The sequence below is a fragment of the Rhyacophila brunnea genome, unplaced genomic scaffold, assembly GCF_057557595.1.
Source record: "Rhyacophila brunnea isolate RB1 unplaced genomic scaffold, BYU_Rbru_1.0 scaffold_1, whole genome shotgun sequence".
NCBI classification, from domain to species: Eukaryota; Metazoa; Arthropoda; class Insecta; order Trichoptera; family Rhyacophilidae; genus Rhyacophila; species Rhyacophila brunnea.
The window spans coordinates 8,038,633-8,062,211 of NW_028232751.1; the positions used below are offsets into that span (position 1 = coordinate 8,038,633).

The following is a 23,579-nucleotide window of genomic DNA, read 5'->3' on the forward strand; positions in this document are numbered from 1 at the left end:
CAAGTCACTAATATTTTATTGTGAATAATACACTAACTAATGCCCCATTTTATTAGACATACCCTTTTTGGTTGGTGGCAGACATCGCCACTCTTTTTAAAGGCCAATGCACATAGTTTTGCTTGTTTCTCTCGGTTATATTTGCTCCTCAACGCTTGTATTGTTAGCTGAGTGTTGGAGTTACGAGCCGGAAATTGCGAAGCTTGTTTACGAACACCGAATGGTATGAACCCTGAAATTTATATAATGTATTAAATTTATAGTTGAGACTGGGAGAACACTGCGAGGAATCACTGGAAAACACTTGGTACTAAGCTGCAATACCATTTTATGAACTACTATTATATAATATATCATTAAAGAACACCTCAAAAATATACCTATTCGAAAAAAATTTAAAAAAGATGGAAGCAGGCGGAATTCAAACTCACATCCATCGGATTCCGGCCAATGTGTTTTACCAATTTAGCATATGACCAAAGCATTTCCGTGATTTCTTTAATATTGGTGACCGGGTTTTGTGATTTGAGGTTTTCGCACCATTTTTTAGTGGGAATAGGACCCCCAAAGGTAAAATATGGCCTTGGCTTCCCAGGATGCGAACTGCATAATTTAAAAATCTCTGCTTTAAGAAATGATGCATCATTGGAAACCAAAGATGAATATGAGAGATGCATTAAATTTAATCAAAAAAGATGTTAGACAACTAACCTTGTACAGATGTTGATGGTTGAGGGCTACTACTATGAACCTTCGTTTGTTGGACAGTTATCAAACCTCTCGTCGTGCTGTTGCTGTACTGACTACGTTGGATTTGAGAGACAGGATCTGAATCAGTGTGAGGGATTTCTGTAGTACCTAAAAAGAATGGTTTGAATTGAATTTATTTAATTCTGGGCAAGTTTACATGTCATTATTGACTGCTGAGTATATACATGGTTCTTGTTACATCGGCCTCTCCTGCTATTTCTTCATGCAAAACTTATATTGCATGCATAACTGATTATAAATAATATGGTATAGTTATATCCTCATTCGAAAGCCAAACAATTCAGAATTTCAATAATATTTTCTGATCAGTTACTATTACTTGGCACGGTATTTCATATAAACAAAGTTCTGTATACACACAAAGTCGATCACATTTGTCGATGTTTCAATTATTTTACCCGGTCAATTGACCGAGCAGATAAATTCACAAATGAACTCAAAAAATTATTACCCATTCAAATTAGTAAACGACAAACAATGATACTGAAGAAACCCTTCTAAGCCTTCCATCAAAATCACTGAAGCGAGTTTTAATTTGTTGTGAGTTCCGTTTTTCTAGCCAGATTAATGAAAAAGAAATGTGAAAACCTGGTGACTTCATGTCACTTCAAGGCTTTGAAGTCAGTTTCAATTTACGACTTAATGATGGTCAGGCCATAAAATACATAAAATACAAAGCCCACATAATGTCCTCAAATTTTACCAATATTAATGGCGTGTAGCGAGAATAGCGAATGCCGTGTCAGAAATGGAGACACTATCACGGAATGGTTCGGGTCACGACCAGAGTCAGACAGGGTTGTGTCCTTGCACCATTTATCTTCATCATCCTTTTTGACTTCATACTACGGAAGTCAATACCAGCCGACCGAGGCATACCTGTTACCCACACGGTGAAGCTATGCGACCTGGAATACGCCGATGACGCTGTCCTATTCGACAACTCAATCGAGGGCATTTAAGAGACAATCGACAGGTTGTATAACAACTCATGATTTCATTTGCAAAGAAAACCAACGTTTTGTGTAGTAGCACCTGTCCTGATCCAGATTTCCTTCTGATTAGCAATGGACAGAACATCGAGAGTGTAGACAGCTTCAAGTACCTGGGAGAAATGCCGCCTATTCGACGCTTGCATTCTGACGGTGCTGCTTTACGGTAGCGAATCATGGCACATTACGAAGGCTCAGAGCAACCGTATACTGAGTTTCGAAAACAGATGTTTGCGACGAATACTGGGTGTATGGTGGTATGACTTTAGGAGCAACGAGGAGATAAGAGAACGCACCCAGCAGCCTCTCATCACGCTGAAAGTGGAGAGGCGATGTTGGACCTGGGGGCTCCAATTAAGGGGCGGATATGGTCAAAGAAGAAAAAAAGAAGTAATGGCGTGTTTTGTTTAACTCCTGTTGGACTCAACATAATCGACACAATAATTAGAAAATATGTTATACATTATCTATAGGATGTATATTGCTTTTCTAATTGAATTATGTATGTTTATCCTCAAAATTAATAAAAAATATAAAATATATTGAAGAGTGCAAAGGGTTAAGTGATAAACTTTAATGTATATAATGTATTATGATAAACGTAAATATTGAAAATAACATCGACGAAGGTACTTGATGGAATTTGAATTTAAATTCTAATGGATTTGATCTAGCACAATGACTCACCCGTGATATAGTCGAACTTAGTTATTACGAGGAAAATGGGACCGACTGAATTTGCTCGTTATAAGCGTTACTTGTTATATCAGAGAATAGGTATTTTTAAATGAGCGGTCACAGAACACAAAAAGTCGCAAATCAAACAAACATATCTACACAATTAGAATAGAATTCTTCCCTGACACAAGCATGGCATTCATAAACTGCAAAAGAAGTTGTTTATTGTAATGAATGCTGGTAGGTACCTACTGACTTCACAAAGGTTAGATTTTTTACATGAAATTTCAACCATATGCGTGGATACTCTTTCAATGTTGTCGGCGAAAACACCAATTAGGTACTTAGACACTTAACTAGTGTCATAAACGTAATCCAATCCTGGCGGCATCGGTCTACGGTAAAAATTTATTGCTTAGGGTCGAAAATGTTTTAAATTATCGACACATTAACAGTCTTAAAAAAATATTTGACGATATTTTTTTTGAAGAATTTTGCACTTCACTCAAATGATAATTTTGCTCGGTATATCTGATAAGTAGTTCGTTATAAAAGTGAATAAATGTATGGAGAAAATCATAAACTAAAATGTCAACGAATGTTCCTCATTACATCCGAGATCTCGCTATGTCCGTGATCGTAATAACGGAGTTCAAGTGTACTTTATCTTTTATTTAAATATTGTTTTGTTTTTTAGTTTTAATATCGTGTTGCAAACGCTTTGAATATATGGAATAAATAATTATGAATTTGTACAGGCGGGCAAATGTCTAACAACCATTCCTCATTTTAAAAAAAACTGTTAATTTAACCTTTACTCTGTGTACACCCATATTATGTTCCGTGTAGTTTAAGAGCGAATGTGATACTTAATTAAAAATAAAATAATGCAGCAACCATAAAGCAAACAAAGAAAAATATAGTTGATTTTATTTTAGCCTGTGGTCAATTTTCTGTGGACTATACGTGTCTATTTACATTTACAGGTTCTATAACAAGCACTTAACGTATGAAGTGACCTAAATTGAAGTTTGTTGCGCATTCAGAGCATGTACACTATTAAGTGCACAATTCTGATATTTATTAGTCTGGCATTGTTGTTTAGTGATTGACTGGTCACTATTAATAGAATTATGGTAATCAGCAATAGGACATTGTTATTATTGAAATTAATCACAAAACACTCAGAAATAACTTACTAACAAAAATAACACTTCACCATGTCCAGAGTCCAATTAGTACTCACATTGTTATTCATAAACATCGCATGTGTTTATGGGTAAGAGTTTGTTTCAGTGGGTTAGGTATGCAGAATGAAAATAAACCAACAGATGTTTGTAGAGCTTTCTACCACAAAATCGAACAACAATATTCAAAACTGTTATTATAATTTCTGTTTTTATTCAGAATATATTTATTTAAGTAGATCTAATATGTGTAAATTATATGTAAATTTCAAAGCCTGGGACACAATATTCAGATTTTATCAACATTGATATTATAGTACGTGTGAAATCCACTGTACTTTACACATATAAGCTGTCTCAAAGCAGTAAAAAATAGATTTCTGAAGCATGTGTCAATTTTAGTCTATTGTTATGATTCATCTAACAGAACGACACCGGAAATTCCATTTCGACTACTAACACTTTTATGGTATCTTTAGAATGTTGATAGTCTCTAACAGACCAGTTGACCAGCCAAACCAAAGGTTCGGTTTACATTGTCCAACGAGATTTGTACCATGTCAGCGGAAGTAATTCTAATTCTGACCGCAACCCCGTCAATCAACGCTCTTGTATTATGTAATTAGGATAGCTATTTCTCCACCTTTGAACGATTTAATAACTCACTGTCTTCTTTAAACGCATCATTTCCAACATTTTGTATAATCAACCCTGGTAGCAATTCAAATGTATGTATTTTCTCTTTGTTATTCTTTTTCTCGTACAGTAGTATGTATAAATTTCAATAATATCACCGATATATCTATATCATTATAAAAATGTTAAATTAAGTATCTTTTTATAATTATTAATATTCTTTATGTACCTTTAGATTGCTTTTTTACTTGCCGAGCTTTTCTCTATTTTACAACGTTTTTATTAGGTCGTATTATTATTTGTCCGGTACAAATCTTGCAATCGACTTTTAACTAACTTCCCAACTAGCTAGACATTTGAAACTTTTAGAATATATAAGAACACGATGCCAATGCATTTTTTTAAAATACTTTTAGCTATTTTTAAGTAGAATTAAATTCATTTTCAGTTAAATCTGTTTTCTATGAAAAGTTATTTCGGAAGAAATCCGTAATTCAATCCACTATTATTGGTTGCTAGGGTCCTAACAAGTAAATTATTAATATATACGTGCGTTACTATGGAAATCGATGAGTTTCAAAATTACATTTCCGTATTATTTCTATCAAATACATTTTTTTTGATCGTTTAAGCTAGTCAAGTCAAGTTTATATGATTTAACAGAAAATTTAAAAACGTTGTATATAAAAAGTTCTTTTATCTTGTAATTATTTTATCTATGGAAAGTAATGTAATTATTTTATCTGTTTGTTTTAACTAATAAAATGAAATAAAAAAACAAATAATACCAGGATACTCCCTTACATAATATTATATAGGTCAAGACATGAATGAAAATCATCAATAATCTCCATCATTGCAATGCGAGTGTAGTTCATTTTTAACTATGATCTATATGTAATTTCACAATAACATTTGGCAGAGGTATGTAGTCAATTTTTGAACCAGTTTGTTGTTACAAACAGACCCAGATATCTATGTGCATACTTGATTACGGTGGCTTTTATATTTACACATGCTATGTACAATAGTGAGCGTTTGTAAACCTCCAAATCGTCGAATTCGTAATGGACTTATTTACACGGGCTTAATGCCAATCATTAGTAATCACTACTAGCACTAATGATTAGTACTAAGCCTATGTAAATATGCCCTTACTGTGGTATATCGCATCATAAACAGAGCTAAATAAACTGGGGTTTGTTAGAATGAGTACCTGAAACACAAAATTAGTAAATAAAGTTTTTAACCTTTAAAACACAAAAATGTGAGGAAATCTTCAGTGGATGCCTTGTCGGTGGTGTTGATGTTTAGTTTGACTTCCCGGGGTGGTTCCTTGTATGCTTCTGGAATGAGAGGGCTTACAGTTTCCTTTGGCAGCTGAACTGGAATGATTGCAGCTCCGAGTGCAAATTTTCTTTGAGCCTGTACTTTGATTCTGTAACAATTTGATTATTTACATTAATTGCCTACAAATAAGTAAAAAGTACAGTAAACTGGATATACTTAATTGGTAATTTCGAGATAGGTGGGTACTTATATTGTTTTACTGAGTTGATCTTTTTTCTGAACCTGGTGTAGCAGGTTAATGATCTATGGTGAGGAAATCCTGGGAGAATACCAATGCGGCTTCCGACGAAATAGATCCACCATAGATCACATCCATCTCATGAGGCAAACTATGGAGAAAGCGCACGAATACAACCTTACACTCCACCATCTGTTTATTGATTTTAAACAAGCTTTCGACAGCGTGAATAGGGATAAGATGCTGCAAAGCCTAAAAATACTGGGAATTCCCTTAAAACTAGTAAGCCTAATAAAGACCACACTGACGGATACTCAAGCAGTTGTCACTGTGCAAAATGAGCAAACTGAAATCTTCAAAATCGAATCAGGTGTGAGACAAGGGGATGCGCTATCCACTATGGTATTTAACCTTGTGGTGGAATCCATAGCTCGTGAAACCAACATAAGAGGATGGGTAGATAACAGTACAACGCAGATGTGCGCTTATGCTGATGACATAGTAATTACAAGCAGATCCAAACAGAGGATGATCGACCATGGTGGCATTATGAAAATAAAAGCAGAAAACGCTGGGCTGGAAATAAACCAGTCAAAAACTAAATATATGATCAGCACACGCGATCAGGTACCGCTGCAGAATATAGACATAGGACAGCATGCATATGAAGGGGTGGACAAGTTCACGTATGTCGGATCCAGCCTAAATACCCAAAATAAGACATTGGACCCACGTTGGAAAATGGGAACTATACAGAATAAAAATGAACCACGAGTTGGAAGAGCTGATTGAACAGCAAACAATCATAAGATACTGTAAGTCCCAAAGACTACGATGGGCGGGACATGTGGAGAGAATGTCTGAAGTTAGAGCGCCAAGGATCATGACGAAGTGGCTAACCCATCGGAAGAGACCCAGAGGCCGTCCAAGAAGGAGATGGGCTGACACCGTAGAAGTAGACTGGCTTCATATAGGAAGACCCGGTAACTGGAGAAGTGTAGCGAGAGACCGGAGTGAGTGGAGAGCGGTTGTGGAGGAGGCCAAATCCCACCCCGGGATGTAGCGCCGTGGAAGAAGAAGAAGTGTAGGTACATGCCTCAGTTATCTAAGGCAGCAATTTGATGAACTGTACAGTGTGAGGACTCCTGTATAAAGCATACAGCTCGTTTTTGTATCTGCGTCTCCACTCTGACTGTATGTCATTTATGGATCTAAAGAATTTCGCACAGTATGCTCCACTCAAATGAGCGGAACACTGTTGCAATATTTTGGCCATGCAACAGGCTTCCGAGCCATAGAAAAGGGTGGTTTGGCAAAAGATATAAGAGAATAGACCATGACTGTAGAGTGCAACTTCTATATGGAGGCCGATACGTCATAGTGATGAAATGAAGGATGCAGGGGTATAGACATATAATATGTGAAAGAGGTAGGTTATTAGTTCCCCAGATTGCTACTATAAATGAATCCTCCTAAATTTCATAGACATTTCAGATCAAGATGCGGCACATATTAATCTATGGATCGAAAAGTTGAGCTTCATCAAAAAAAGATAAGTTAATTGAAGCTGGATATTTGAAAGGAAGATATTGGAATTGGTTTTCAATATGCAATGAAAATAGTATGTGGCAATGAAGATATGAGAATGTAGTTGTACAGTGAACCCTCTGTGAAGTGGTGAGACTCCATTGGGTAGGATGCGTAGGGCCCGTTGCAGACGGGACACGGGTGTCGCGCTCGTATATAATAAGGAGGCCTTTGTATTTGAATAAAGGGGCCTTTGTATTATGTTTATGAACGCTTCAGAGCTAATGAGTCAACGCGCGTCTGGTACACTTTTCCGTCGGCCACTACATTCTCAAGCCGCCGATACACTTGTTTTTATTACCGCAGCCAGTTTTATGTTCTAATTTATAACGCGAAATCATGCGTTGACTTATTAGCTCTGGGGCGTTCATAAACATAATACAAAGACCCCTTTGTTCGAATACAAAGGCCTCCTATATTATATCGAGCGCAACACCGGTGTCCCGTCTGAAACTTGCCTAAGGACGGAAGACACCCGACCACTCGAGACGCTGAAACCATCTGTGTGAAAAGAGACAGCATCCTTAATGATATGGCAGGGGAGCGACCTTGTAGTGAAGAGAGGAAAGTTGAGACGGCCTAGACCCATATTGGTTTGTCATACCAATAGCGATGAGATGACAGTTATAATACCACAACGTGCCTGTTTTGCCAGAATTCCTAAGATTATAAGTCTAAGACCGATTAACAATTATGTATAGAGTCGAACTTGGTTATCACGAGGAAAATGAGACCGACTGAATTTGCTCGTTATAAGCGTTACTTGTTATATAACATTTTTCACGCCACATTTTATTTAAGCATAGAACATAAAAAATCTGAAAACCATCGTAAAAATCCCCGAAACAAGCATGGCATTCATAAACTACATAATAAGTTGTTTATTGTAATGAAGTGCTGAGCCGCCGGCGCTGGTAGGTACCTACTGACCTCACAAAGCTTGTATTTTTTACATGCAATTTCAACCATATGCGTGGATACTTTTTCAATGTTGTCGGCGAAAACACCAATTAGGTACTTAAGACACTTAATTAGTGTCATAAACATAATCCGATCACGGCGGCATCGGTCTAGTTAACTGCCCGGTCGGATTTTATTGCTTAGGGTCGAAAATGTTGTTTTTAAAGGATCGACACATTACGCTTTGCTCAGTATACCCGAGAAGTAGCTCGTTATAAAAGTGAATAAACGTATGGAGAAAATCGTAAACTAAAAAGTCAACGAATGTTTCCTCATTACATCCGAGATCTCGCTGTTTCCGTGATCGTAATAACCAAGTTCCACTGTATAATACAACATTATATTGGATATTTTGGTAAAGTGAGCAAATTTTATTTCTTACCGTTTTCCAATACTGACTGGTGCCGTAGCATTTTTTCTTCTTTTGACAGTCGCCTTTGCCATGTTTTACCGTTGGTGTGGTACTGTGGACAAAATAGAGAAGACATTATTTTTAGAAAAATGTAGGAAATTAGATGATTATGGTGCCTAAGTAAAGATATAATCAAATGGATTTATAGATGAACAATAGAACTTTTTAACCCTTTGAATCTGTTGGTCAGTTTAATAATCTACTGTTATTACCTTGCAGACTGGTATAACAGCCTGTGAGTTAAGAGGAACTGAGTATTCGCATTATGACCTTGTTCAAATTGTTATGTTTTCCGCGCTTGTGATATATTTCAGCGTATTGTGTGATTTGGCGGCATGAGAGGAGAAATTATTGACTCACTCTGTATTGCCAGCTATCGATTAAAATTAGATGTTTATTGACATTAGTGTGAAATTATCGTTTGAATTGGGTGCATGTCTTTAATTTTAAACTTTCAGTCAGTGACATTTCAGTTTGAATGTGACATAACAAGTGGTGTTAATTGTTAAATTCCAATTGCTGGTTGACATTAGATAATAAATATCACACATTTTCTTTTCTTTTTCCAATTTGTAATAGTTGTCACAAAACATTATTTACGCTATCAAATCAATTATTATGCCACCTAAACGACAAACAGTTGGTCGATCTATACCTCAAGCACGAAAGAAAAGGGTGACACGAGCTTCAGAAACAAACGAGCAATGGGAAATAAGACTGGAAACTGATCGAGTAAGCACTGCTCAAGCCCGTTCATCTGAAACAGATGAGCAACGGGAAATAAGACTGGAAAATCCATCGATACTGTCATGAATCAAGACGAAGTAGTCAATTATGGTTGTTATTGATTTGCCAGGAATGCCGCCGCACGTTTTAATATTGAAAATTGGCGTGCCTATCATTCTTCTCCGAAATATAAATCCACCACGACATTGTAACGGTACCAGGCTTTCAGTGAAAAGGATGATGAAGAATATCATCGAAGCTACAATTTTAAATGGAAAATTTAAAGGAGAAGATGTACTGTTGCCATGCATCCCAATGATTCCGACAGATATGCCAGTCGAATTCAAACGTCTGCAGTTTCCGGTGCAACTCGCATTTGCAATGACCATCAACAAAGCACAGGGATAATCGCTACAAGTGTGTGGACTACATTTGGAAAATTCATGCTTCTCACATGGACAGCTGTATGTGGCCAGCTCAGTTGGAAAACCTTCTGATTTATTTGTGTATGCGCCAGACGAAAAAACAAAAAATAATATGTATCCATTTTGTACTTTCTTTTTTTGAGTGGCATTCCAACGCATGCTGGGTCTCGCTAGTTATAAATATAAGTAATAATTTAATATGCCTAATGTAGACGCGCACTATGGCCGAGCAGCTTACGCGTCAGCTTATAATGTCGTGGGTCGCAGGTTCGAATCCTGGGTTTGGCCAATACGCATACTGTTTTTCAATTTGTGTTTGGAGTGAGGTCTGGACGTAATAGATTGAGCAAGTGGCTAACAGCCATTTATCGTAAAAACATAAAAATCTGTTAATACAAACATCCACTCCGTGGAGGCCCATATGATCCAATTACGATCGGACATGTTTAAAAGAAGAAATAAATAATAGTTTGCGTGAAGGACAATGTCGGTAAATCAAATTAAAATTTAGGTACTTAAGTATATAATATATATATATAATCTGGTGGTCAAACATAGTTATAATGATTCTATGAAATGTTCAAATCATAATCACTATGAAATGTTCAGAAAATTGTGTAAAAAATAAACGTAAAAATATTACCATATTGTAAAAATATGACCAAATAGGTAAATGCTAATTCAAATGTCCATAGATACTAGTGACATTAATATGGACGAAGCATCTGGAAAAAAAAATTACACTCACTTTTTTGTCGGGTCTGCCGAATGGCATAATCTGTTCTAACGCCATTAGAATAAAGGTGATATTGCTATAAATTCCCGATGCTTTTTGTCGAGCTGCCGAATGGTTCGGTTCGAACGGGTTCGCTCAAATGAACATTGACACTAGAAACACTGTTCTAACGCCATTACAATAAAAGTGATATTGCTATAAATTCCCGATGCGTGATATCGCATAATGGAAATTGCGTGACGTCTACCTATACATGTGCGAATGTCGCTATGCGCGAATTTACTTGCTAGCTACTGTACTGAGTGCGTTGTCCATTACTAATGTCATTGATGGATACAGATAAATAATATTTATTTTATAAAGGGAATAATTTATTCAAAATAAAAGTATTTAGATAATACTATATTTACAAGAATATAATATTGTTTCGATGAATCAATAAAATAAACATCATTAGTGAAACCATGATTTATTTTACCAAAATCATTGGTGTATTTTATATCAATAATAACTGTCTAATAAAAACTACTATTATTATGTCATAATTATCAATAAAGGTTAATTATTCGAGAACCAATTCACTAAATCATAACATAGCGTCGCTCTAGGATTACTTTGGTGAAGCTCCATTTTTGGCGAAATTGACTTTTTAATGCAGTTCATTTTCTTGTCTATAAACGCATCGAAATCATTAAAAAAAAAATTGTATTTTTCATTAGAAACAGAGATATTTACGAAAGTAGTAGAAGTATACTCTCCAATGTGCGGGCCATAGAGCGCCGAGTATTGTTATACAGTTACCACCCCCTCTACTACGTTATTGATCAACGGATGCATTATCCTTTTCTAATATTAGTGTTGTCTAGCTTTATCGACTACGTCCTCATTACACATTATAAAACGTTCAAATTTTTATATTATTTTTGTGGGTATAAAGTGATATTTTAAACATATAATAAAGCTTAGCGACTAAATATAAAAGGAAATTCATCGCCAGTCGCCCTGAACTCATATAAGAATTGTAGAAATAAGTATATATGGTGCTTAAATTACTATATTTTGTGTTGTGAATAGATCATACAAGCATACAAAATCTCTGTTAACTCACGAAAACTACGGTTACATTTATTTCTGATCAATGTTTTGATTTTAAATATAATTATCAGATATAGTGAGCCTCACTTTTTTGTAATCAAAACCCTTTGTACTTTTAATGCAGTGGTATTTAGTTAATTATGGTAGGTGTTTATAGGATTTTAAAAAAATACATATTACTTTTAAACATGTACCTCTAATTTTGATAAAATTGCTAGTTATTTTGTTAGATACTACCTACCTACTTTTTACTATGTCAAATTGTCTTTGTGAATCTTTTTAATTTTAATATTATGTTAATGTGCCTAATGTATTTTTACAACATTTTTATTAGGTCGTATTCTTGTTTGGCCGGTGGTTGTTTAGCCAGTACAAATCTTGCAATCGATTTTTAACTAACTTCCCGACTTGCTAGACATTTGAAACTTTTAGAATATATCAGAACACGATGCCAATGCATTCTTTTAATACTTTTAGCCATCTTTAAGCAGAATTGAATTCATTTTCAGTTAATTCTGTTTTGTATGAAAAGTTATTTCGGAAGATATCCGTAATCCAATCCACTATTATTGGTTGCTAGGAAATTATTAATATATACGTGCGTTACTATGGAAATCAATGAGTGTCAAAATGACATTTCAGTGTTATTTCTATCAAATACAATTTTTTTTGATCGTTTAAGCAAGTCAAGTTTATATGATTCACAGAAAATACACTTATTAATAATTTAACATTATTATTAGTTGCTAGGGGTCTAGGGTCCTAGCAACAAAATTATTAATATATACGTGGGTTACTATGGAAATCAATATGAAATGTCAAAATGACATTTCAGTATTCTATATTTATTCAGTATTAAGTACAAATTTTTTTGATCGTTTAAGCTAGTCAAGTCAAGTTTATATGATTCAACAGAAAATTTTAAAAAGTTATATATAAAAAGTTCTTTTTATCTTGTAATTATTATTCTATAATAAGCAAAAAAATCCATTATACATAGATGTATTTTTTTTCTGGAGACAAACTTCTTATCACCTATCTACATGTCAAGTAAATATTTTTTTTAATAAGTAACAAATTTTTTATTATTAATTAAGTACCTACCCTAATAATTCCAATTCTTAATAATTTTAATTACAGACCATATTTTGAATCAGAAAGATATTGTTAAACCCTTAAAAGGTTATTAATTATAGGAATATTTGAAATAACAATAACAAATTATTTAATATCAATAGCATATTAACTGAAAAAACCCAGTGGAATTAATGACCTTTATCTAACTAGTCACCTTATTACCTGTGACCCAAATTCCATGAATGTAATAAACCCAAGATTACCTACCCAACCTATTTATTAAATGTAAAAATAAAATAATAATATTTTGAGACATATTATTTATTACCTACTTAGGTAAATTAGACATTTTATAGCATTAAATTCAGAAAACCAAGCCAGACAAATAAAAGTCGCCTAAGTTGTACCTTAATTATTATTTTCCCACATAAATATTTCTTACCCTTATTATGTTCTTCCTACTAGTTTTAATATAGGTATGTTACGCCGAATGTGCGAAATTGACTATTACATGAAATGGGCAAAATTTGCCTAAATCATGAAAAATGCAAGCCCGTTGCCTTATTCATGAATTAGGCAAAATATCTGCCAAGTGCGTGAATTCGGCAGTAATTTTTCTGCCTAGTTCATGCATTGGGCAAAATAGATGATCGCGCTCCGGTGATGTTTTTTGCAACTAATCAAACTAACCAAATGTTTCAAATGTCATTGATTATATCGTCACTGTTCTGGCAGAAGACACTAATTCGAAAAAATGAAATATTGAGTTAGTACCAAAATGTTCCTTTTTTCAAACTTTACCGTCTGGAAACCTTCTTAATAAATAAACAGTCTTTATTTTAAAGTCATCCTTTTTGCGATTACTTAATAAACTCACATGATAGACCATTATTTCAAACATTTTAACAACTTCAAAGTCTAATTACTCAAAACTAGTATTCTCCAGTTAGTGTGTTCTGCCAGAACAGAGACGATATTATAAAAATATACCAATCAATAACTACAACGACATTCATATCCATTTACTATGCCCAAAAACAATATAGAACTATAATATGATAACGGAAGAATTTTATTAAAAGGTATTTTCGCGATTTGATTCGTGCTTGGGTATCAATCTTGCAATGGTCGATTGTTTGTTTGTGACAGTATGATTTGATAGTTTTATGACACTTGTTAGCTAACCTCAAAATGGACATTCAGTTGAATAATTTAATTCAGAATTACAAAACCTAACATAACCTAACCTAATAATAATAATATATTATGTCCAATTATAACTAATAAAACCATCCATATTAAATTTACGTTTTCTACTGTCATGTTGACAGTTTAAGAATTCCATACCCTGGCGAATTCACGCACTCAGCAGATAATTTACCTAATTCATGAATAACGCAACGGGCTTGACTATTACTATTACAGGAACTAGGCAAAATTTTGCCCATTTCATGTAATAGTCAATTTCGCACATTCGGCGTAACATATACAAATAGTTATTACAAAAACTACGTAATAATTTGCTTACTTATTTAATATATTTTATGGATAACTGTTTTTTGTCACACTGTAGTTTTGGTGACACAAATTATTCCTAATTAAATGAGTAATATCACTGGATTATTCTTTTAATGTTCTAATATAATGTATCTCTCACTATGTAAAATAAATAAATATGAAAGATCCTCCAGCATTCTTGAAATATAAGGTAATGAACTTTGTTTTTCGTCTCCTGAACATTTCACATATTGTCGCTTTGGACAATATAATCCTAGAGCGACGATAGTTAACCATATTTTCTACTAAATTAACTAAAACAATTACCATTAACTTTATATTTAACATAAAAGCAATAAATTTCAGCAAACACGTGCTCGCAATTTTTAAACAAATGTAATCATTAGGTTATTATTAACCGTATTTTAGGAGATACAAGCGTACCAAATGCTTTCTTTCTCGCACTTATGGTTCGTTTTTGTTTAGGCCTTGCTAACATACAGTTTTTGACTGTAGTATGCTCGTTGTGTATGGGCAGCTTATAGGTATCATAAATCCCTCTGACCATTCTTCTTTCTTCGGCCATATCCGCCCCTTAATTGGAGCATATGGACACCACGCGGCGCCTCCAAGAATCCCTGTTGCTCGCCATTGCTTCGTTCCAGGTCAAACCAGCATCCCGTGGCTCCGCCGTATACACTCTATAGATAGTATTTAGCGGCCTTCCAGGACGCCGAAATCCGGTCGGCTTGTAGAATAGGCAAGCCAGGTTGAGGTTCTCTTTGGGCATCTGCAGCACATGGCCGAGCCAGGTCCAAGGTCGCCTCTTCACTCTCATTGTGAAGAGAGGCTGCTTGGTGCGCTCTTTTATCTTCTCGTTGCTCCTAAAGTCATACCACCGCACACCCAGTATCCGTCGCAAACATCTGTTTTCTAAGCTCAGTATACGGTTGCTCTGAGCCTTTGTAAGTTGCCATGATTCGCTACCATAAACGCAAGGTGACCCTCTTAGCTGCGACAATTACCGAGGCATTACGCCACTCAGTGTTCCGGGAAAAATTTTGGCCGGGTTTCTACCGGGATGAGCGTGTGCAGACCAAATCCACAACCTACGATGTCTTATCCAGGAGAGCCATGAGCTAAATAGTCCGATGGTCTGCTGTTTTGTGGATTATGAGAAGGTTTTCGACAGTCCGCACCGCCCCTTCCTCTGGAGGATACTGAGAGCATATAGAATCCCTCCCAAGATCATTGCCATAATCAAATGCCTGCACGAGAATAGCGAATGCTGTGTCAGAATTGGTGACAATGTCACCACCGATGACGCTGTAATATTCAACAACTCAATCGAGGGCAACAAGAGAAAATCAACAGGTTGTTTAATTAGAAATAAAGAAATAATTTAAAAACAAGCATTTATCAATCACAATACAGTACACTCTCAGTAATCCGCTGCTTGATTATCCGACAACTACTATAATCTGCCGTTATTTTTACTAGTTGAAAGCACAAAATCAAGCTATATAATTCGCTGGTATTCGATTGTCAAATTCAGTAGTCCACTGCGTACAAGTATACAATGGAGATGAGAGAGGTTTATTTTGGAAACTTCTCCTTCGTAAAACATAAGTTCATCGCGAAGAAAGTAATGTAGGTACCAGGGAGGAAAGTGCCCAAGGATCGCATCACAATTATGCCGTGCTCCAATGCAACCGGGAAACACAAACTGAAACTTTTGGTCATAGGGAAAGCCAGGAATCCTAAGCCATTTAAGAATATCTGCCTCACTGAACAACTGGTTGTGCCAAGTGATTTACTGTTTAATATTTAGTAAACTCAGTTTATAAATATGTATAAATTAGTAAATACTTGATTTTGATTATAAATAGAACCTCAATTTACTTACTAGTACAAATTTCTCAAAAAAAAACTATTTTTACGAAATATCTGTTTTAATTTTTACCATATTTTGTATGTATGCACTAGAGATAGAAAACTGGTCGATTTTGAAAACTAAGTATACTTACTATAAAAAATATGTACTTAGTATATAAACTTGTTTCAAAATACTTACTAGTATTTGGAATACTATATAGAGTGTTTGGCGTGCGTATGCAACAAAAGTTTCATGCTCAACTGAAACTAAAACCAACTCTATATTAGTAGTTGAAATACGTATCGTCTCATGGAACTCAGACTGTGTATTGGCTTCAATAGAATCGCTAAAAATACGCTGAGCTTCGCTTGTCGAAAAGTCCCATTTATTATAAAATTTCAAACACATTTTAAATTTATGAGTTGTTTTTCTGTTAGGTTACAATATTCTTGTTCACAAAAATGAATAAGTGATTTTTTTTAAATTTCAAACATGTTTTGAGCGGTCATATAACAAGCCTAAGTTTGTGCGTCATCTCACCACTGTACTGCGACACAAAATTTATGACCTATTATTCATACATTCGAACGCAATAGACTAATAAATTAAATTACCTATATTCAAGTGCTATCTTGTTCGTGCGCATTTAATGTCAATAGTGTTGAAAGTCTACCAACAGGCGAGTGCACAGAACAGCGACTCGCGATGATATCATCACAAGTTTTTTGGAATAAGTTTATTGGGCCACAAATACTTAGTATGGGTAGTTTCATCCGAAACTTGAGTACACAAACTGGTGACAGTATTTCCAACTCACCTCTAGTATGCACTATAATCCGCCACTTTCACTAATTGGACACTTGTCTGGTTTTTGGGGTGGCGGATTACTGAGAGAGTACTGTATTCCATTTGAGCAGTCACAAAAATTGAGCAGTTCTCAAATGGAAAAAATCAAAACTTAAGCCCATTACAATTTAAATTCAAATTCCATCAAGTACCTTCGACCGATAGTATTAATATTAATAAAATAAATTATAATACAAATGAGGAATTATTTTCACAATAATATGATATTAGCTAATGTGTTGTTAGCTAACGCAATCAAATGCAATTAAAATTATATTTTGATGTAACCGATTGTTTCCACTAGCTGGTAAAAATCAAAACTCCATGCACGGATTGTATGTTTCACTCACTTGCGCGATCACCCATATGATAGAGCGAGAAAAAGATATGTCAATTACTTTTAACAATACATGCTGCGCGGGATATCTAATTGACGCATTATCTATTTAAAATGACAAATTAATTACGAAAAGTGTTTTCATAATATTCCAATTTCCCAGAATCAATTAAGAGTGGTAAGGTGTATTAAAAATAATACAATATTTTCATTTATCGACAATAATTGGTAACAATCCTAGCCCGGATTTTTAAAAACATCGTAGCATCCAAAGGGTTTAAATAACGATTTTTCACTTACTAAATCTGAACTAATCGCAGTTTCTTACCGTAATAATCGTGAGAGGGCAAATATTCATTGGAATAATTTCGTTTTCGAGTGCAAATATAGAGTTTTTAGTATCTGTATCTGCAAAATTGAATATGGACTGCTGCTAAAAGCTGAGAGCAACACGTCTGTCTGTGGGACATCTGAAAAAATATATAAGGAGAAATAATATTATTCTCAACCCCACAGTAAATAGTCAGAACAAATTACAATAATGATTAATGTGCAGCTATTTTATTATTAAGTGAATCGAAAATGGTTGCATAAATTGACAACGGTTTTCATTTTTTCGATATTTCGACGTAAACTGTAAAATAGCCCTCTCCTGTTAACCCAAAAATTAAGTTAGAAAAATATTTAAGTACCTTACTTGATTACTTCTTACTTATTTGTGAAAATAAAAAAGAATCATTGCCGTATCTAAGGGCTGGCAAATAGGACGACCGCCCTGGGCGCTGCAGGAGCATAGGTGGCGGCAGAATGATGCCAGGAATTTAAAAAAAAACTCATGTCACTAAATTGCTTCAGTTGCTTAACTTATAAAAGCTCAACTTTTCTATTCGAAGTGAACAAATGGTAGCTGTGATTGTTTCTTCACTACCGATGTTCGAGGGCCAAAAGCATGGATGTATTATTCTATGGATAAGTAACTATTTAAAGTATAGTGACTTATGGACGGAGTCGCAATCTGACCTTTCGTCACTCAATTTTCTATTGTATATTTTCAATAAAATGTTGATATAGACGTGACCGATTGAAAATGCAAACGAGCTCGATACGAAACAATATCCCCTGAGAAAAAGTCAGTCACAGTCTGTTCCAAGATAGGACAACCTATTCGTCCCTTTCACGCGTTCTATTCATCACTATGACTAAGTCAAGAATAAAACAGGTATTTCACCAGCGGGTCTTCAAAGTTAAATTTTAGCATTGACATATTAATTCTATACTTATATTATTTAGTTGGAATGATTCAAATGAATAAATAAATCCTAATTATAATTCGCTTTTTGTTAAAAAGTTTTCTTGACTGACACAATCTGAGAGCTGTACAAGGTTTTAGGTCTTTTGGTTAATTGTTATTCTCAGGAATGAAGTTTTTAGTGTTTTGAGGGTGAAAATCTACACCTTGCCCTGGGCGTCAAAAGACCTTGCTACGGCCCTGAAAAGGATCATAATTATTTTGTATATTTCATTGGATATTACCTACACAAAGAAAGACGATAATCCATGATAATAATAAGATAACAAAAGCCTCAAAAAATACTGAATACTGTGACAACACAACATTAAATTTGCAGTTTTGAGTAGTTTTATTATTATAATATAGTGAAACAAAGAAGGGAGTCATTGGCTATAAATAATATAACAAAAACAACAATAATACATAATATGGTAATGCATTATTTGTTTCGTTTGACGAATTCAACTTGTCAATCAACATCTGCTAAATGCAAAACATACAATGTTGGATTGTCAATATTTTTATAGAGAAGAAAATGTTGCCGTATATTTATTTATATTACTACTGATTGAGGCTTGAATATGGATATGAAAAATTAAATATGCCTTTCCAAGTGTTTCGACAACAATGGTTAATATTATAATATACTTACAGGTCTATTGAGAAAAAACTGTTTCAAGTAGAATTAGCAAATAGCAAAAATAACTTTGTTTAAAACCACCATAATATAAGAATGGTTTTAAAACTATTGCGAATAAACATTAGAAAATCAATACTCTCACCTAATTATTCCTGAAGGTACTCGCAATTCCAGGAATCAACATGACAGCAATCCTTTTGGCATATAGAAAACTGGATATAAATAAAACTGAAGCCGGCAACAATTCATAATACGACTAGGTACTATACAATGAAACGCAGCACTAAAAGATTCGAATAAACATTATTATATTTTGAGATTCTTAAACACAGCACCAGGTATACGTCAAATCACGTGCAACAAACAATACGTATGTTTTATGAAAGGTAAACAATCCTTTCCGAAGTTGACCCACGCCAATCAAAGTGAACCGCAAGATTGCTAAAAAACATTCCATGTAACGCCAAAGGCGTCAACTGATGATTGCCAATTGTTGGAGCTTAATATTCCTAAATTCATACCATATTATAAAATATTATTTTCCCCATAATTTTGGGGGAAATTGCCAAAAAAAAAAAAAGCTTTTCAGAAATGATAGTATTTTTCTAAAACAACATAAATAAGTACAAAATTATATTATCCAATAAATAATTTTTAGTGGAATTTGAATTTGGTTATCATATTATGACGTAATATTATAATAAAATTATATTTATTTCAGGACATTTAGGTAGGTAGTGTTAGGTAGTGTGGTTAAAAAAATATATTCAAATTTGAAAACTTTAAATCAAAATACCCGTCTGTAATAAAAATACTTGCATACATTTTTCGAAATTATTTAAGTCTGATATAAAACGGCTACTACAGTACAACTGATTAAAATGGTGAATAGTAAACTGTGTGGCGCAGAGGTGCTCTAGGTATCTCGTAAAATTTACAAGGTTCCAATCTCTTTGGTTCAAGCCGTCTTCATTATGATACATACACATAGCTGTGTAGTCATTTTAAGATAGATGAACGGTCGGATTTTGATTTAAAGTTCAATTTATTAAGAAAAATTCAATGCGTTAAAAAAACCAATGGATATTAATTGAATTTTGCGACCCCGACTCCGATTCCAATATAGTCTTGTTAGTACGAACGTATTATCATTAAGAATCGAAGACTAATAGAAATCTTAGATCGATTAATAAAATTGTGCTGCCACCATGGCCCCCACAAAGGGGAGGCTGACAGGGCTTTGGCCTGGGGGCCCGGGCTCAGGAAGGGCCTGGCGTGGCGAGTCGACCAGATAAAGTGATATAAATACACATCATTAATCCTCTCTAATAGTAAAAAAAGTCGTTATTTTCCTTAAATAATGTTATTATTTAAAATTATGTGTTTGTACGATACAATTTTTGTTTTTGTATACTCGACAATTTATTACATATTATTTCAAATGGATGTACCTATTAAAATATAAAAAAACACTAAAAATATACACATTAATTTTACCGCGTACATCATTTGGAAAAGCTACTGTGGAGCGTCACACTGCCTTTATCCTTAGCGATAAGTAGGGGGCCCCGCCAAAGATCCTATCCTGGGGTCCCGCTTCAGGATGTGGGGGCCATGAATTGAATTAATTAGTACCTACCGATACTTTGATCGAATGTATTAGGTATATACCTACCTACACAATATATAATTGCAGTCTCCGCGCAGGGTTTTTTTATATTAGGTATTTAAAATTCGAACTTTTCAAATAAAAAATTAGTTTGCACGCAATTAAATTTAGCAAATATTACATTATAATATGTGTCGCTAGATATCAAAATCAGCCAAGTCCACCTTTAGGTATTTTTGACTTTTTTTGTTAATTGTTGACGAACTACTACTTTCTAACATGTCTGTATTACCGAAATGTGGAACTTATTAATTTTAAATATTCTATAATCGAAATAATATAAACTTTCACCCTTGTGACTATGTACTTGAGAAAACAAAAAGCTGTTTTTCTCCTATTTATCCATTACGGACTTGGCTGATTTTCAAATCTAGCGCATATTATATACCCATTATTTATAAACATTTATGTGATATTATGTATATCTTTAGTTTGTTCTCGATTTGTAGGTATTAAACATGCACTTGAAACCTATTGGCCAACCGAGATTTTTAGCTGTATTCCGCCGGATTAATCCGTCCATGGATTTATACGTAAATCATGTAGGTAATAACAAATATATTTATCAATAATTTTATTTCTCCTGATAATAATAACATTTCGTTATGTTTTATTTGGATATCAATGTGTTGTTTTGTCAACTAGGTATTAAATAAAAATAAAAGAATGGAAAATTTAATGTATCTACCTACCTATTTACATTCTTAATATTTTGCGAAGACATAAAAACAACTCCGCAGTAATTATCTAGGTATTAGGATTCAGCGAAATTAATTTTGATGTTGGAGTGTCACGTGAAAAAAGATTGGAGGAACACTGCCCTAAGCATAGTTACGTATTCGACGAAATGCCGGTGGGGCCCTGGGTTGTCATGGTTTCATACAAGCTCTATAGAACCGGTAACCATGTAATTATAAAAAGATTCAAACCAGGTTCATAGAATTAATACTTTTATGGATTTAGTGTCGTCACTAGGAAACGTGCCGAATTTAAGCAGTATTAAAATGCGTGTAGCTAGGACCTAGGTCAATATTGCTGACAGTTAAGGCCCAAATGTATCGTATTTCAAGGTGTGAATCACGGTAGGTAGGTATATAAAATAAACGTACAGTAGAACCTAGATATAATATATAATGTACAATTATTATTATCCGGTCAAATGTGAAAAATGTTAAAAACGTTACTGTTATAACATAACAAACTGTCAGTGGTGAAGGGTGGAGGTAGGCTGTTAAGATCCGCCATAAATGGTGCACACTAAAAGTTTTCAGTCATAAATATTTGTTTTCATACGAATAAGACTACAAATTACAGATGGTGCTTGTTAGTTTTTAAAATTCAATTAAACCCTGCGAGAGCCAAGCCATAATTGATAATAGTCAAAAAATACTAGTCTAACTATAAAATATATCTAAATTTGTGCAATTCAATCATACATAACTTTAAATATTGTATAGATAGAATAATAATTTTTATCGGTACTGTTCGGTTAAAGCGGATACAGCGGAAAACGCATTTTGAAAATAGCCGATAAACTGGATTATTTATTAGTTTGGGTTAGTTTAGTTTAGGTTAGGTTAGGTTGGGTTAGGTTAGGTTAGGTTAACCTAACAAATAATCCAGTTTATCGGCTATTTTCAAAATGCGTTTTCCGCTGTATCCGCTTTAACCGAACAGTACCTTTTTATCTATTGTAGTTCGGATGAAGCAGGGCTTAATGAATTAAAAAAAAATGAACCAATAATAATATGTGTAATATGTATTCTTAATCCAACGAAAACAAAAAAGTATTACTTAGTGAAAAACTGTGCAAAATTTTGTCGTATCGCCCAAAATATACCAAAACCATTATGGTTCGGTTAAGGGAGGGTTTAAAATAGTACTTTTTTAAAAAAACTAACCAACACCACCCGTAATTGTGGTATTATTAAAATGAAAACAAATATGAATGACTAACAACGTTTAATGTGCACTATTAGTGGCAGATCTTAACAGTCTACCTCCACCCTTCGCTACTGCAAACTATTAACGCTATTTATACCTATACGTTTAAATCCAAATGTCACCGCTTGTAAACAATGTCCTGCGCATGGTAAACTAATAACATTTATTGACTATTCGTCAGATAACAAAATTCAACTATATTACACTGTTTTTCGTAATTTTAAAGAGTTGATCATAAAAAAAGCAGACTTCAAATGTGCAAACAAAATTTCTTTCTTCAAAGCACGATTACCGAAGTCCGAAAGTAAGCGCGTCGACATCGAACATTAACGTCACTCCACAACGGTTGTGTATAGATCATCTGAACAGTGACGTCCCTTGACAAAATGCCGCCCCTAGGTAGCGCCAAAATGCCGCCCCATTTTCATACAGTATATTTTATCATCCTTTCATTACTCCAATATCTAAGAAATGTGTTATATGGATACATTACTATCAAAATATATACCACTAAATCTAATTTAAATGCCATCTCTACTTCAATAGACAACATTGCGAGTCCACGGTTTCAGATACATTTAAAAATTCACCTGGCAACTTCCAAAACTCGCGATGGACTTGCAAAATAATTGGATAAATTAATTATGTAAGTATGTACCTACCTATAAT

At 34.2% G+C, this 23,579-nt stretch overlaps 1 protein-coding gene across 2 annotated transcripts in view; it reads right to left on the reverse strand.

Moving 5' to 3' along the window:
* Positions 1-19,756, reverse strand: part of Jarid2 (Jumonji, AT rich interactive domain 2) — a 40,511-nt gene extending 20,755 nt beyond the window's left edge. Inside the window, exons 1-5 of one of the 2 annotated variants that reach the window (XM_085941146.1) lie at positions 19,440-19,756; positions 8,722-8,803; positions 5,515-5,702; positions 712-849; positions 63-232 (exon numbers count right to left, since the gene is read on the reverse strand). In XM_085941146.1, coding sequence (XP_085797272.1) covers positions 63-232; positions 712-849; positions 5,515-5,702; positions 8,722-8,783 — 558 coding nt within the window. In that variant the 5' untranslated portion in view covers positions 8,784-8,803; positions 19,440-19,756. Of the gene's footprint in view, positions 1-62; positions 233-711; positions 859-5,514; positions 5,703-8,721; positions 8,804-19,439 lie in introns of both variants that reach the window. The other variant, XM_085941138.1, reaches the window with a different exon arrangement.
* Between the last annotated feature and the right edge of the window lie 3,823 nt (positions 19,757-23,579).